General features: G+C 40.3%; 1 protein-coding gene across 1 annotated transcript; it reads left to right on the top strand.

Annotated features, from left to right (window-relative positions):
* Positions 1–235: 235 nt before the first annotated feature.
* Positions 236–16,204, top strand: LOC149441587 (membrane-spanning 4-domains subfamily A member 4A-like). The gene is made up of 6 exons (XM_089657147.1): positions 236–526; positions 4,554–4,667; positions 4,770–4,826; positions 5,937–6,074; positions 13,210–13,329; positions 15,974–16,204. Exons 1-6 carry the CDS (start codon positions 257–259, stop codon positions 16,115–16,117), a joined length of 843 nt encoding a protein of 280 aa, XP_089513273.1. The 5' UTR covers positions 236–256; the 3' UTR covers positions 16,118–16,204.
* Positions 16,205–17,771: the final 1,567 nt, after the last annotated feature.

Raw genomic sequence — 17,771 nt, 5'->3', positions numbered from 1 at the left:
ATGTCAAGCTGACCCTTAATGACTGTTCAAATTTCAATTTGTATACTATTTAAGTGAACAATTTAGTTCCTTGCTACCAATATTTTGTATACACAGGTTTATCAATTTAGATGTTTATCAGTTTAGAGGTTTCTTAATTTAGATGAATTGCTTAGGATGAACCATTGCATTTCATAGCTGCTGGTAGAATTTGGATTGGTATGCTGACTCCAGTATTTATAAATTTGCAGAGCTGTCAAGAAATATTCTATTCATTATGACTCCACATGCTTCTGACACTACATTCAGTTATGAGGCAGTACCAACCAATGTTTCTGTTCAAGAACCCGTTCTGAGTACTTCAAATCCAACTCCCGTGGAGATTGCCCAGCCAGTGTCCAATGTGTATAACATTCCTCAAGCTCCCCTTGTGATGAACATGTCTGCTGCTCTTCCACAATGGATTGTCAATGTTCCTTTGCTACAAGTTCCAATTCCAACTACTTTTCATCAGACCTTTCTGAAAGGGAAGCCTTTTGCACTTAGCGTAAGTTCTTAAGAGACTTAAATTATTCTCTACTCTACTTTGTTGTTTGCAGTTAAATAAGGTGTATTAGGGTGAATAAATAATTGTAATGTAACATTTTATCTGACAATGGCCCACATTCCTCAAACTACAATATGGCTTTAAGTATACTAAGGGAAAACTATAAAATCACATACTGAATGTAATAACGACTGACTATTGCAGTAAGACTACCAATTTCCTTTTGATAGGGTAACAGTTCTCTTCTCACCAGTGAAAGCACACCTAGCTTCGCCCAGCCCTTCAGAGTAACAGCACATTGCTTTATCTGCAGAAGCTTAGTGACATTGTATAAAACTTTTACTCCATCTCCCCCACCCCCTCCAGCATTGCCTAAAAAGGAGCAGGAGAAATCCAGTTTCCCTGCTGCGATGGTTATTAAAAAAAGAATAATTATATGCAGGGCTTTTATTCAGAAGGAATGAGGGAGAACGCAGCTCCAGCACTAGGGGGTCTATTGTTGATGGCTGCTGGGGGGGTTTATTATCACTGAGAGTATCTTTTGTTGTGGGGGTGGTCTAATCTTGTTGGAGTGGGGATCTATTGTTACTGGGGGGGGGGGGGGGATTGTGTTGCTGGGGGCTTAATTGTTGCCAAGATGGATCTACTGCTGCAGTAGGGGTCTACAGTTGCTGGCTGCTGGAGGGTCTACTGAAGCTGGTGGGGTCTATTTGTTGTAGGGGTCAGTTGTTGCTGGGGGGGTATCTATTGTCTATTTCTGCAGGTGATCTATTTGACTGCTTTTCTTGCCAACATTAACAAATTCAATACAAATTACTTAGCACCACAAAATGTTTGGTTCTGTACTCTCTACAAGGGGCGGTACTGGGAGTTGGGTAGATGGTGGAACCAAGACACGGTGCTCATAGGTGGGTAGCAGGTGTAGACAAGGGGTGACTTAGAAAGGGGGGGGGTACCTGCACCTATTCTCTGAGCAAAAAAGCCCTGATTATATGACATTTGATGTTCCATCTCACCTTGAAAATTCCTGTTTATTACTCCGAGAGGAGAAAACTAAAGGCTTTAGATGGACTTGTTAAAATGATATGTGGTATCATTGGCTGAGAGGGTGTAATAGCTTGTTGAATCCAGACAAATGAGTGTATTAGGTAACAGGGATATTATTATTTATTCTGTTCCCTAGAGCACTGTCATCTTCAAATTATATACATTTAATCCAAAACTTAGTAAGACTTTAATATACAGTACCCTGGAACTTGTTGACAAAACAACCCAAAAATACAAAAGTATATAATTTATTTACACAAAAGACATATGGCGTATATCATCAGACATAACATATAATTAAAAATCACTAGGTTTGGATTGAACCTTTTCTTGTTCAGCCCCCTGTTAAATAAGAGCTGAAAATCATATATAGAAGCAATATTTCCACCACTTCTATATATGACAGAAGTGGTGTGTGCTAGGAACCACTGACGTAATCGGGAATCCTCACCACAGACCTCCTGAACCCCGGATGACAAAAATAAGGTTTGGGCACGCTCTTAAGCTTGAGAGGGGATATGGGGTTAAATTAGGCTCATACAGAAACACATTATGATTGAATGTTCCAACAAAGTTCAATGGCAGGGGTCACTTAGGAGGATTACGATGTGGCACCCATCTTGGTGTTTAAAACCTGAAGACAAGGTCAATAATGTTGAGGAAAACCTTCAGCCATGTTCCAACAAGCCTGGAATGCAGCTTCTCACCAGCAGAAACTGTGGCGTGGCATTGGAATTCAGAGTCAGCCTATCTGCTCTGTGTCTTTGTCCCTAGCAGCTGCTAATCTGTCATGTAACTGGACCTCTAATTACTAATGGACCACTGGATGCCTAACCTGGCACTAGCCCATGCTGGTTATTAAGCCGTGAGCTAAAACTATCACAGACTTACTTATTTTGTATAGTGCATTTAAGATACTGTAACAACATGGAGACATATATACTTTTGTCACATCTCCACCCCTTACCCACCTATGAGCACAGTTCTTTGGTTCCACCTCCTACCCACCTCCCAGTACTGCCCCTTTTAGAAAATACAGAACTAAGTATCATATTGTAGTGCTAAGTAATTTGGGATTTGTTTATGATATCAAGAAATGCAGTAAAATAGAAACCCTTGCAGCCAGCAACAATATACCCCCCTGCAACATAAGATCCCCAGCAACAATAGACCCCCAACAGCAACAACAGATCTCTAAACCCTCAAGCAGCCAGCAATAATAGACCCTCTCCTTTAACAGTAGATCCCTCCCAGCAACAAATGACCCCCAGAAACAAAATACTCTCCCCCAGCAACAACAGATCCACAACTAGCAACAATAACCCCCCCCCCACTCAAAAATAAATCCTCTCCAGAAACAATAGATCCCCTAACAGCAAGCATCAATAGACCCTCCAGCACACCCCAGAACCCCTTACTACTACATACATCCAGTACTGGAGGTGCCATAACTGTGTTCCCCCATGTTCCTACTGACAAAAAGCCCAATATACACATATACACACACAAATAGAAGCTATGGGCAAAACTAGTAAACTATTAACATAGGAACACTTGCCTAATAATTTCTGCTTATGGTCTGTATTTATTAGCAGCTACTCAATGGACAGACTTTCTCTCTGTCCTCCTATTTCTGGGATTTCCAGAGTAGCAACCCAGAGACAGGAAGCACTATAGATAAATAATTCTGTGATAAACAGCACAGCTATTTACAAATACACTGCTCAAAAAATTAAATAAACACTTTGAAAACACATCAGATCTCAATGGGGAAAAATCTCATGCTGAATATCTATACTGATATGGACTAGGTAATATGTCAGGAATGTAAGGATGCCCCATTGTTTGATGGAAAATTATCAACCTACAAAGGACTGAATTCAAAGACACCCTGAAAATCAAAGTGAAAAAATGATGCAGCAGGCTAGTCCATTTTGCTGAAATTTAATTGCAGAAACTCAAAATGGTACTCATTAGTTTGTATGGCCCCCACGTGCTTGTATGCATGCCTGACAATGTCAGGGCATGCCCCTAATGTGACGACGAATGGTATCCTGGGGCATTTTTCCTCCCAGATTTGGACCAGGACATCACTGAGCTCCTGGACAGTCTGAGATGCAAACTGGCGGCGTCAGATGAACAAAACATGATATCCCAGAGGTGTTCTATTGGATTTAGGTCTGCCTGCATACTCTCCCCACATGAAGCCGGGCATTGTCGTGCACCAGACCAGGAACCCAAGACACATTGCAATCACGCTCACTGAAACTTCATCAAAATCAACCTCTAATTTTATTGAGCAATTTTTTTCCTAGGGAAAATTAGCTAAAAATGTTTGCTTTTAAAGCTAAAGGAGCATATTCATTATGAATGGGATAATTTCACAATCAGAAATATGTTCAATAGGGAACTAAAAGAAAACAGCAAAAGGGGTGTCATAAAAGAGGGTAAAATATAAGTAAATACAGTACATACAACAAATATAGGTAGGACATTAAACAAAAGTAACATTTATGCCGGCCATACATGGGTCGAAACTTGACTGATTTTTCGTCTGAAAATCGGACCTAAGAATAATCGGCTGATTTTCGCTCTGTTAGTGAGTCAATGGCACCAGACGATTTTTGTGGTTCCTCCCCTTTTTGGTGATCGGGCATGTTTGAAAATTTGTGAAAAACGACCGATTTTCGACTCAATAATGGTCAATTCGTACGATCGTTTTTCCGAAAAGAATATGAGGAATATGAGGCGTGACCTGGAAGGAACAGAAGGTTTGCCTGTTATATGGGGTGAACTTTATGACTTGGTCGGCCGATTTTCAAAATCATTGATAGCACCATCGGATTAACGAGCAAATGACGGTTTCGATTTTTGGGCGAAAAATCGTTCGGAATTCGAACCATGTATGGCCTGTATTAGCTTGATATACTATATTAAGTGGCCTAAAACATAAATTGTCTTTTTTTTTTTTTTTTTGTAGGTGGTGCTATTTTGTGCAGCCACATTTAATGTGGCCATGGGAATTGGCATGATTTTCTTCTCCATTTACAAACTTTCTATGATAAGTGGGAACCTCTTTTGGGCCGCAGTGGTTGTAAGTACCACTTCAGTTTTGTTCAACTGATTTTACACATTTTGTATTATTTTTATTATGATGATTATTATTATTACCTGTATATATTTATTTATTTTGTAGTATATCATTACAGGAATACTAACCCTTTCAGTGCATTCTAAAGCCACCATTTGCCGGGTATGTACATTTTCAACAAACATTGTTAAAATTTTCCCTTTAAAGCTCAATCCCAGATTATTATTATTTTTTTTAAGCAAATTTTCTAGGAATCTAATTTTTTTAAAAAATCAGCACTCCTTGCAATACTCCCTGCAGAAATTCTGGTCCACTTTCAGTCTTTTTCCTGGTTGAATGATGGCCATTCTTTTTCAACCCACTTCCTGTGAGTCCAGGCTGTTACAAACACAACTCCTGGAGGGTACCACCACATTGGCCTGGGCTCACAGTAGAATGCTATTGCTGATGCCATATTTTTTAATATCTTAACCTCTTCACGCCGGCTGCACACAAATGTGCGGCCTCCCGGAGCCTGGGCCTAGACGCTGAGCGGCCGCACATTTGCGTTGAATTATAAAAAAAAATATGTGCTGAGAGCATGTGCCCTGCGTGCTCCCAGCACACATGTCCGGTACTCACGGAAAGGTCCCTGTCTTCTCTTCCGATCGGGACCTTTCCCGATCATGTGACCGCCGTGACAACGGTCACATGATTCCTAAACCCCGCCCGTCCCGCCTCCCGGCTTCTGAAATTATTGAAGGGCTGGGAGGCACCTGCATGAATGGGGTTAAAGGCAGGGCTGTCCTAATGCATGGGCATCCCAGGTGCATGGGGGCCCCATGATAATTAGCATTACATCATACCTGCCAACTGTCCTGGATTATGAATCTGGTATAGTTTTTTAGTGTGACCTCACATTTTTTTCTTTGTTTTTTGTATTTTTTTGCATGGTCCCCTTTAAAATCTGCACCAGATCCAAAGGGTCTGATATGGATTTCCTTTGTAAATATCAGTGCTGCTGCAGCACATTCTGTACATTGCAGAGATGAACCCCTTTCACAGGAAGTTTGGGGCACTGCCTAGGCATGTTATTTAAAGAATTTTCTCCATTGGTAGCCGTCCTTTTTCTGAATAAATCTATATTGATCTTCTCATGGGTACCAACAGACACACCTTTGCTGGATAAGTTAAAAGAAATAAAGAGTTACCCAATAATCACCACATGACCCTAAATCAATAATAAAACATCTAAAGCCCAACGTCTTAATTTACTTTTTTTTCTTTTTGTAGGTAAAAGGTTCTCTTGCATTGAATATTGTAAGTGCTGTCATGAGTGGTGTTGGCATTATTCTCGCCTGCCTGGATCTAGTAGCATTGTCATATCGTCCGAGGTGCAGAGAACAAAGCTCATACTACTGCCCACTTATGGTAAGCATATCTTTGTAATCATTTAAAAAACTCTCTGTCTTTGAGAAGCAAACACAAAGAAGAAATATTGTGGAAGCAGACTCATAGTTTACTCAGAAACATAGATACTTGTGTGTTTTAGGCTACGTTCACACTAGCTCTGTCAGCAGGCGTCAGACGCTTCTCAAACGCCTCTGAAAATTCTGCACATGGCAACATACAGTGCTGTTCACAGGGATGCATTAGTGTCGCGCGTGGCAAAACGGACGCCTCTGGCCGAGTCAGGAAGATTTGAAGCCTCCCAATCAAGTCTATGGTGCAGTTGCGACACGGTTGCGAGGCGTTTGCGGAGCGTTAACACCATTCACTTGTTCATTCACAAGTGCATTTTCTCACAGTTCTTGCATTTGTTCACACTATATAAATAGGAGTAGCGCTGCACCTCTGGTTCCTTTTTTTTTTTTTACCATTTTTCAGTTGGGTGCTTTTATTTCTACATGTATGTTGATATATTTATGATCACGGACTCATTTTTTTTTCTTTTTCATTGATCCATTTATTATTTTCTGTTTGTTTATTAGTGTTATGTAGTTTATATACACCTTATATAGGAATAGCGCAGCCCCACCCTTGTCCCAATGTGCATTTACAATATACATTATTGCATGCATTTTAAGTTTACACAAAAAGTATGTGATTCCTTATATGAATGCGCTTTCACAAGCTATGTATTATCCACAGTGGTTGAAAGGCTTTCTATATAGAGATTAGGAGAGAAAAGGAACAGGAGGCGCCAAACTAAGTGCAGTATGTTACTGTTATATTTAATTCGTAGGAATAAAAACACTCACAGGAACAAAAATTAAAATAAGCTCATCTGTGTTAGTATGTGAGACCACTCTAGTCCATTCTGCAGGGTACCGCCGGTTATGCCAGGATGACAGCTAGATGGTGGAGCTGTTGGTACAGCGGAGAGGATCTTCTTATGGGTGCAGAGGTATAATGCAGCCGATCAACGGCGTCTGTTCCCGGAAGAAGCCGGTCTACCAGCGTGGAACGCACCTGCGGAAGTGTTGGCAGCGGAAGTATCAGAGGGCCAGATGTAGGAGATGCCAGAGACACAGAAAACAGGCTACGCGATCTGAGCCTCTAGCTCCTTCTGCAGGCCTAATCTGGCTAAAGGTGGAGACTACTTAAAGCGAAGTTCCACCCAAAAGGGGAAGTTCTGCTTTAAAGATTGGTCCCCCGCTCCTCATTAAGGATTGGCATCTTTGGGGAGGGGGGGGGGAGCGGGTACCCGAAATTGACAGGTACCAGCTCCCACTTCCGCTGCAATCGCCTAGACGATCAGAAGCGGAAGTTGTCCTCCCCCCTCCCTCCCCGTAGTCTTCTGGGACACGTAACAGGTCCCAGAAGATGACAGGGCCATTCAGGAAGCGCAGCGCTACTCGCATGCGCAGTGAGTACCCGGCTGTGAAGCTGCAACCTGTCACAGTCGGATGCCCATACTGAAGATGCCAATGCCTGGAATACAGGACAGCCGGTGAAATGGGCTGCAGCGGGGGCAACGCGGGATCGTGGGACAGGTGAGTGGCTGTTTTTTAAAAGTCAGCAGTTACAGTTTTTGTAGCTGCTGACTTTTATTTTTTTACAGAGTGAGTGGAACTCCGCTTTAAATAGGAAATGCCTTCATCGTGGGACAGCAAGACTCAACAGAATTTAAATGAACAGAACAATGTCAAATTGAAAGCAATTTGCATGAAAAAAGTTATGCATAAAAAGACAATACTTAATAAAATATCATAAACAATATATGCTCGGATTATCAAATATATATTAAAAGTAATTCAATTATATTCCATAGTATACTAAAATGGATTTAAATAAAATAAAGGAATCAGATTTCTAAAAAATAATAAATAACAGAGACATGTATATGGGAGATGTATGTTTAGCTTATGTTCCTTTAAGTTCTGCCGAGCCTTGCTGACCACAATGAAGGCACTAATCAGAAGGCATTAATTAGTAAGCCACTAATCACGCTTACCCCAGAGACTTTTTCATAGACTTTATTCACCTTTTATGTACACTATATGGTATATGTGTTTATCATGTGCATTAATTATGTAAGCCTGAGCAGAAGCATACCATACATTTTGTATATATGTGACACATTTGCTCTGCCATGTCCCCTTTCCATTGCAGTATTTATGCCTCTGAGCGCCAGATCTTCCTTCACTCTCTATATAGAGAGTTCTTTTAAAGTAAATTTATATAATGCTCTAAAATGCATTAGGAAGACTGTCAATAATTATTAAAGGATTGTGTTACCTCCACTTTTTGACAATATTTTTCAGGATAAATTCAACTCTAAAAAAGTGAAGTATTAATTTAACCCCATTTTATGGGGCAACCAAAGCTGAAAAGACTATTGGGCAGACCAATATATCCGGTCAGATCAATGCAGCTGCCAATCACATTTATATCCTATAAAGGACTGATAAATAAGTATCTGCTGCCTTTACTCATTCACCCATTGTGGTTAGAACCCAGAGTTGCTTGGAATAGCTTTGATTATGGCACAGATTTTATCAATGGTTCTTATGGATATTATTTTATGGATACTGATAGAGCTTTATATAATAGGATGATATGCAAGGATATGATTGTTTCTAAATAATGGCTTTGCTGATTATAACATCTACACCATAGACATTTTAGCTGTGGCAGGGATTATCCATATTGCACATTGCATTGCCAGTCAGGGCCCAGGCAAGGGTGGGCAGGAGGGACAGTTGCCCTGGGCACAGTGTTTTCATGTAGTGGAAGGGGGAGCCAGATCTCTGAGAGCTGTAATCACCGGCTTTGAATTAGATGACTGAGATCATAGATCTTGGTGTTATTGTCCTTAGTCAGCAGAGGCAGTAGGTAAGAAAGGTCTGCTGCAGGAGCGATCAGTGGGCTGATTATAATGCCTCCCTATTCCTCCAGCTCTAGCCTATCCCTCCAGTGAGTATTAATGGTCGAATATACTGTATGTGATGCATGTTTATTGGGCTCATTCACATACATTTGGTTTATATAAGTGAGATTCACATGTGATTTACTGTATATGTATATTAGATACACATGCACTTGTTTTTTATGCTTTTGACTGACATTTAACGTGTTTATTTGCCACAGATTTGGTCACTATTTTTGTTTCACACTATTAATAGGGGATATTAAATATATGTTGATTTGATTGTGTGAAGGTACAATGGCCAATTTTTTGTTCAAGTCAAGGCCTGGACTGAGCGAAGCTAAAAGGGAGGGCCAGCATGACTGGGGCGTGCAGACGAGGCGGAGTGTGTATTCTGGGTGGGAGTTTATGCAGGAGGTAAGGGGGTGGTCGCAACATTGAGGGGTGGTCTTGCCAGGATTAGCAGGGGGATTGGGTCTTGTCGGAGCTCGTGCCACCGGGGTGGTTTCTCCCGCCTTCCCTTCCTGGAGCTGTTTAGTATTTTGTTTTGCTGTTTTGGTTCTGGTTTGTTCTTTGTGTTTGTCCTGTTGGTTTTGCTGTTTTGGTTTGGTTTGTTCTTTGTGTTTGTCCTGTTGTTTGGTTTGTGTGGGTTCCTTGCGTTTGTTCCCTGTTCAGAATGGCTTTTTGTGTCCCAAGGTGTTTGTCTGTTTGTTTCGTCATGGCAGATTGCAGGGGTCGATGGGTCTTTAAAGTCGGTGTTGGAGTGACAATTTGGTGGATTATGGGTTGGGCCCATTGTAGGTATGGGTATTCCTTCCCAATTATAAGGTCATGTTGGTAATGTGGGAGTTCATTGGCTGTATCTGGGACTACGTAACTGTAGTATTGTCCCCGAGGCGGTGTAGTAGCGGCTGGGGGCCTTTTCATTGGGTGTCAGATACAGTCGAGTTTGTGATGTGAGTAATGGTGCCTTTGAAGACCTTGGACCCAGTTTGCGTCATTACTGTCAGTTAATTTTTGAGTGTACTGTAAGAAGTGTTATGTTTGAGTTATGTTAAATAAATGGATACTATGGCCGGTTTTACACCAAAAAGAGAGTTGCGTGGTCATTTAGGTAGGGAAGGTTTGAAGGGTGGTGGTTTTTATGGATTAGGGGTAAGTATTAGCCTCGATATTCTGCAAGTCCAACAGTCATGTATTGTCGGGATTGCTGGTTTGTTCCCATGTGTTATAAAATTTGCCTGTGGTTTTTCCTGCATATTATCTAGCTGCTTGTTTAGGGAACCATATTACTACGTATTAGTCCCCTGCCAGCCTCCCACTATCATACTACAGCACTGTTAGTCTTATATTTTGCCACAACACACTATGTGCACTGCTATTCAATTCTGCAACTTGCTGCAAAGCATTAAACACACTTAATCTATACCCTCCATTTTGTCATGGCATTGTTATTAGCCCACTAATCTCAGGATCAGCAACTTCTAAAAGTTTCCAGGTATGCTCATCACATGCATACCCTGCCTATTGTGTTGTTTTTGGCTGGTCCGATGCTAATCACAATCAGCAGATGAAAGAATTTTTCTGTACAAATGACATTGGTGAAGGTTCCCCTGTGATGTTGTGGGCTTCATATAAAGTGGTTATTAGGAGGAAAATCATCCAACTAGCCTAAACAAGAACGTCGAGCCGACTTGAATAAACTGGAAAAGGACTTTCATCTCCTGAGTAAATGTCATAAAAGAATCCTACAACTGAGTCCCATGCTAAGCTAGACTCTACACAATTAGCACTGAATTTGGTTTTGACCACAGAAGCAGAAAAAACCTGCGGTTGACTGGGGCGCGCTTGTATCAAAAGGATAGGATTGGTTCTATGCTGGTGGTCAGGTTGACTCCCGACTGATGTTCCTTCTCCTTTCCCAAAATTCTCTCTCTCTCAGACTCCATTAGTCAAAACCCTCAGCCTAATTTGGAAATCTTCCATAATTCCATTCCCAAACCAGCTGAACAGCATCGCTTCAGAGTAGAAGACCCTATTTACGAATTGGAGGTTTTGGATGTCATTAAACACCTAGAGAAGGGTTCCACCCCAGGGCAGGATGGATTTTTGCATTGTTATTACAAATCTTTTGTGACAATACTCTCTCCCTAGCTAACATGTTTCTTTAACTCTTTCTACAATGGTGATCCCTTGGACACAGCTTCTAACATAGGATACATTTCAGTTATTTCTAAGCAGGGTAAAGACCCTAGTGAAATATAAATATATATATAGCAATTATAGACCAATTTCTTTCACCAATAATGACTTAAAAATTTTGACCAAAATTCTTGCAAATAGCATGTCATCCTTTAACGTATATATACGTGATTTTGTATCTCCGGGTAGGGGACGCATGCATGCCCTACCGGTGCCGATATTCACAGCCTCGGCTGTCAATCACCAGGTCCTGGGCAGTGATTACTCGCCGACACCTGGTGATCTTGGGGCATTACCTACGGAGAGAAAGAACTGTCGGTAAACAATAGTACTCTGCACGCAGCTGCCCAGTGTCATTTGTACAGTGTCAGTGCTTTTTATTAGCACTAATCACTGTATTGGTGTCACTGGGGATGTCAGTTACACCAAGTCCGTTCTCCCCAGTGTCAGAATGTCCGCCGCAATCCCGCTATAAGTCACTGATCGCCACAAAAATTCCAGTATATATACCGCCATTTGTAAAAGCTATAACTTTCACGTAAACTGATTAATTTATACGTTCTTTGTTTTAGCAAAGGCATGTAGCAGAATACATTTTGGTCTAAATTTATGACGAAATTTCATTTTTTACATTTTTTTTACCGGCCATGTTTAATAGCAAAAAGTCAAAAATATATTTTTTTTTCTCAAAATTGTCGGTCTTTTTTTTATAGCACAACAAAAAACAAAAAACGCACAGGCAATCAAATACCACCAAAAGAAATATCTATTTGTGGGAAAAAAAGGACGTAAATTTCATTTGGGTGCAGCATGGCATGACTGCGCAATTGTCAGTTAAATTAATGCAGCGCCGTAACGCAAAAAATGGCCTGGTCAGGAAGGGAAGTAAATCCTCTGAAGGGCAAGCAGTAAAAGGATTGTATGTGTATGAAGATCAGATGAGTTTCATTATGGACATACAGGAAGCAGATCAGATATGGAGGGCGACTGATGTTATATCTCTTCTGCGGTCGCGATGGGATGGTGGGGCCCCTCAGGAAGGCTTCTTGTTGTCAACTGACCTCCAGAAAGCATGGTCATATCTATTCTGTTCTCGAGAAATGGTCCCAGCTTCCAAGGGAATTTTACATGCCCTTCATTCCATGCCCATTCACATACACAAAGGGACCAAACAAGGTTGTTCCCTCTCATTGTTAATCTTTGCTAGTGTGATAATAACCCTGGCCAATCAGAAATCATCCAGATATTCATAGAGTCAATTGTGGCCCTCAAAACCAAAAATGCACCCTGTTTGCGGATGATCTTCTTTTTGTGACCTCATTCCTCATCTCAATGCCCAAAATTCTCAAACTTTTGGATAATTTTGATAAAGTTTCCAGGCTCCAGGTTAGTATGTCCAAATCCGTTGCCCTAAATGTCACCACGCCAACGTGCAGGAAGGAGCTTAGCAACCAGCCTAGAACACTTTGGCAGGATGTGACATCACAGGAAGAGGCAAAGGGTCAGTGGGGAGGAAGAGCACAGACATGGGAAATTCAGGATACGCGCTCGGTGCCTCTAGCACCTTCTATTGGCCGGTGTGTTTCAGGCTGGTTACTAGGCTCCTTCTTGCACAAACGCCGCTGGATTGGCTCTACAACACCACCACTCTGTAGGATTGACCACTACAGTGTCTCTCACCATGTCCATCAGCCCAGCTGCTATTGCACTAACCACCGGTGGCACCTGCAGGATGTTTTGAGGAACGGTCCTATACACATATGAGCTTGTTTTATTACTTCCTTTGTGAGTGTTTTTAATCCTTTGCTATTAAATACAGTGTTATTACTACACTCAGACGGGCGCCTCCTGTCTCTTTTCTTCCAAAAGAGGTAATGAAACTATATACCAAATCACAATACCGAAGCCATAAAAATGTACACTGTGATTGTTTAAGGTCATGTAGTCCCTTGTTTATTGATTTTCTCTTATCTGACTCCATTTATTTGACAGACTGGTGTCATTGTTGTGCATGCTCTGGTTCTGGTCAACAACCTGCTAATCCTCTGTGTGTCCATATCTCTTGGAGTTTTTGGATGTCTCTCTCTAAGTGATGTTCCAGATGTTCAACAGGTATGAGGGTCTAAAGTCATGCTGCTTTCACCAAAGAACACGGGGCTTGTTAAGACAAAATAATGAGCTACATCTTGTGCATGCTGTTAGCTACTCTTAGCTCCCTTTGCACTCAATCTGTAATGAAGCTCCATTTTTTTTCTACAGAAAAAAGTGCCAACAATCAAACAGGAATAAAGCATGCAGTTAAGAAAACTACAATAACCAACTACAATGTATTTTATTGAAGGCAAATTAAAATGGATTCTGGTTGGTTGCCATGGATGGTGTACTTTGCTTCTTTACCTAATTCATTACTTAGGCTCACAGATGTAGGGGTGTTCCTCTTTGCACGGGAAACAATATTTAGATTTGGATCAAATATCTTTTTTTTCCATTCATATGTTTTCAACGTAATGTTTAATTCATATTTTATACTATTTATATAAAATTATCATTTGATCTTATAACACAAAATTGACCAAGAAGACAGCACAGCTGAATTTGCTTGCTCTCAGATACTTTATCTGATTGAAGCTTTATATGAAATCTTATAAACAGAGAAGAAAGGGAGGGGGGGGAGTCGCTACTCTTAATAATTGTTGTCGGAGCTATTGAGCTCTATAAACAATCGGCTGTTTCAGCAACTCAGGTAAGACTAGTCTAGAAAATGTGAAAAGGAGGCAAGAGGCCCATCTGCAGAAGGAAATGAGAAGTCAAAACACTCATATATAATATTTCATATTGTTTTTACTAAAGAATAAAGTTTTTAGTCCTATGCAAAACCATTATATAATTCTTTGAAATAGGCAATGTCAAAAATGTATCCTGTCATTATAGTTACATAGTTAGTCTGGCTGAAAAAAGATATAAGGCCATCCAGTTCAACCACAGAAAAAAAAAAGTTATAATCCTATATCCACAGTTGATCCAGAGGAATGCAAAAAAAACCCCAGCAAAGCATGGTCCAAATTGCAACTGCTGGGAAAAACAATTCCTTCCTGATCCCCCGAGAGGCAATCGGATATTCCCTGGATCAACTTTACCTATAAATGTTAGTATCCAGTTATATTCTGTGTATCTAAGAAATAATCCAGGCCTTTTTTGAAGCAATCCACTGAGCTGGCCAGAACCAACTCTTGAGGGAGTCTAATCCTACCCTGACAAAAACACAGATTAGAAGTAAATAGGATCTCATAAGCTTTGGCATATATTTTCATGAGTTTACAAAAGACATACTTTATATAGTCAAAAGATTGTTCATACCTGACCCTCACAACAACTATTGGCCCAAATATATGTGTACACCGTCTTCCTGCTATTGCTGCAGTACAGGAAGACATTTAGACCAGCAATTCCCAATCAGGGTTTTGTAGAACTCTAGGGTTCCTCCAGAGGTTGTTAGGGGTTCCTTGAATGATCGCTGATTGACCTCACATCTGATGGTGCCTAGATAGTTTTGTGTCCAGGGCCACATAAGAACCAGCAGCATTATACCAATGATCCTTTAAGGAGTCAGTAAAGATGGCATTGTGACCACCACTGTAAGGGAATCACTCTTCTCACTGACCAGCAATTCCCAATCAGGGTTTTGTAGAACTCTAGGGTTCCTCCAGAGGTTGTTAGGGGTTCCTTGAACTATCGCTGATTGACCTCATATCTGATGGTGCCTAGCTAGTTTTGTGTCCAGGGCAACATAAGAACCAGCAGCATTATACCAATGATCCTTTAAGGAGTCAGTAAAGATGGCATTGTGACCACCACTGTAAGGGAATCATTCTTCTCACTGACCACCAATCTAAGAGCCATTGGTTCGTTTAATTGATTTTTGCATGGATTCCCTGAGACCTAAATTTTAAGGGTTCCTTTGGGGTAATAAAGACTGATAAGTGCCTGTTTAGATATATGCAATTGGATGAGGTTTGTACCACATACAATCCACATGACATGTGAAAAAACATTGCTTTCTATGGTGCCTGTTCACATATGTCCGGTGCACTGGCAGTGTGATTTCAGTGTGGTTCAAAAAGTGTCATGTACGATTTCTGAGCAGTGCGATCCAGTTCAGGTGTGGATTACAGACTATTGACTTCTATGGGAACCATTTCTAAACCGCGTCTGTATGAACGGGATAATCCTGAGAGCTAATCCTGTCCTGAACCTGATATAAACCTGACATGAACCGGTGAATAACTACTGTATTAATTAGCTGTGAAATCAAAGCTTCAATTCGCACCGTACATCTGTGAATCATCTCTAAAAGGCTATTTTAGACAATAGTAAGCTTCCAAACTTATGAGAAAAGCTTGGGGGAAAGGTCTTTTCTGTTCCGGGATTACATGTCTGGTGTACAAAGCCAGCTCCACAAAGACATGGTTTCACTTGTTTAGTGAGGAAGAACTCAACTGGCCTGGACAGAGGCCTGAGCTAAACCCTAATAAAAACTTTGGGGATGAGATGTAACACTGATTATGAGCCAGGACTTTTCATCCAACATTGATACCTGACCTGAATGGGCACACGGTCCTACAGAAGAGTGGAGGTTTTTATAGTCATGGAAGGAAGTAATACACCATCATTGAAGGCTAAGTTATACAGTAGTTCAGTATTGTCTCTCACTTTTTTAGGACATTAGCTCAGTAACTTGGTGTCATCTTCATTATAGGTGTTCCTGTTACACAATGGAGCTATAGATCTGGTTTCAGCCTCAGCCACCACCTCACCACCTCTGACACAACATCCAGTTCCTTACTTCGTCCAAGCTGATGTCAAGAGTCAGCCAACAGTAGAAGTCACGCAAAGTCCCTAAGACTCCAGGATAGAACTGATCAGCTTGGTGCTGACTTTACATTGCATAAAGAGTAACATAAGGGTAATAAAAGTAACATTGCTTTTACACATTTTGCTTTATTCTTTTATCTGCTTTTAAACCTTTAAAAGAGTTGTTCTTTGAATTTCTACATGTACAGAGAATGAAAAGTGCAGACGCTTTGCAGCTCCGGATTTTTCTGCTATAAAAATGAATATCGCTTGTATATTTCTTGGATACAAAAAATAGTAGAAAACTGAAAAAAAGAAAATTAAAAAATGAAAAGGAAACAGAAAAAAAGAACGATAAAAAAGAAAGGGAAATTAAATACATGAAAAGCAAAGTGTAAAGAAAATAAAATAGTTATTAATTATTCTATTTTTATCTAGTCCCTTAGAAGGAAGACTCACTCTTGGTAAAACCCAAAAGCACCAATATCTCACTTCTAGTAGTCCAGCGCTACCACACATGCACCAACTACAGAATGCCACAAATCTTTCTATTCTGGCTCTACTTTCAAATCACAGCTGGAGCCACTGTTACAAGTGACGTACACTCAAATTGAGGTGTGCATGAAGTGGTCTGAATGAAAAACCAGCAATGCAGATGAGGCGCCCATGCAGATACCACTCTGACAGAGGTCTGGAATGATAAATCATAAAGTATATGTACAGGCAAAAATGTTGTTGTAGTTTTGGATAGACCAGGGAAGGAGTGAACCCCTGTCACAATTTTATTGAGGTCTGTGTTCCACTTCCCTTCCCACCAGGGAAATTCATCCTTTACTTGGGTCCAGATGACCAATGATATTGGGACTGAAAGTTAGAACAAAAAACAAAATTTAGAGTTTTCACAGAATAGAAACAGAAGAGAAATTTGGGAATACCAAACCAACGCAAATGACTGTACCAGAAAGTGAAGGGGAATTTCCCTACTGGAACATGCACACACAAAAAACTAATAATGGGTAAGGAATTTAATCCTTCATCACTCCATTGAAATCTAAAACCATGTTTTAGATAAGAAAGTTCTTAAATAAGAATAACCACACTACTGCATCCTGGATGCTTAAAACCCTGTGATGCAGCACTACTGCATTGAGCTTGAGGCATGTTTATTGGATTTTAAATACCCTGTTTTTCAAACTAGTGTATTTATTGCACTTAATAATATGGGGGACTTCAATTACACAGCTCTGGGACTAAAAAGCTGTTTGATTATTTTCATCTAATTTCCATGTATTTTGGTGCGCTGAAAACAAATAAAATATTGAAAAAACTCCTAGACGTCATGATTTGCCACAAAATGCAAAATTGTCTTCAAATTTATCAAATGTTTTTAATTTTTGTTTTTTTTTTATATTATGGGTTTTTAACCAAATTTAAAGTCCAAATTACTATTAATTAATTCACATAAGTGCATTTAAGATATAAAATGCCCAAAAAAACTTAAAGGGGTTGTCCGAGTTATGTAAAAAAAAATATAGCACTGTAAATCTGATGTTCAGCAATATATACATAAACTAAACAAGTTTTAGGGAAAAAAATTCTATTTCCTCATTTCCCTAGTTCTCTTATGGCCCTTTGTTGTTATTTGCAGGTAAACAATCACTGCCTCTCCCCCCCTGCAAAGGGGGTGAATACAAGTGCTGCTC

The sequence above is a fragment of the Staurois parvus genome, unplaced genomic scaffold (genome assembly GCF_062004578.1).
Source record: "Staurois parvus isolate SC_StPar_1 unplaced genomic scaffold, SC_StPar_1.0 ptg000970l, whole genome shotgun sequence".
Taxonomy (NCBI): Eukaryota; Metazoa; Chordata; class Amphibia; order Anura; family Ranidae; genus Staurois; species Staurois parvus.
The sequence above is the reverse complement of the archived record's forward strand: the minus strand, read 5'-3'. Positions and strand labels throughout refer to the sequence as shown.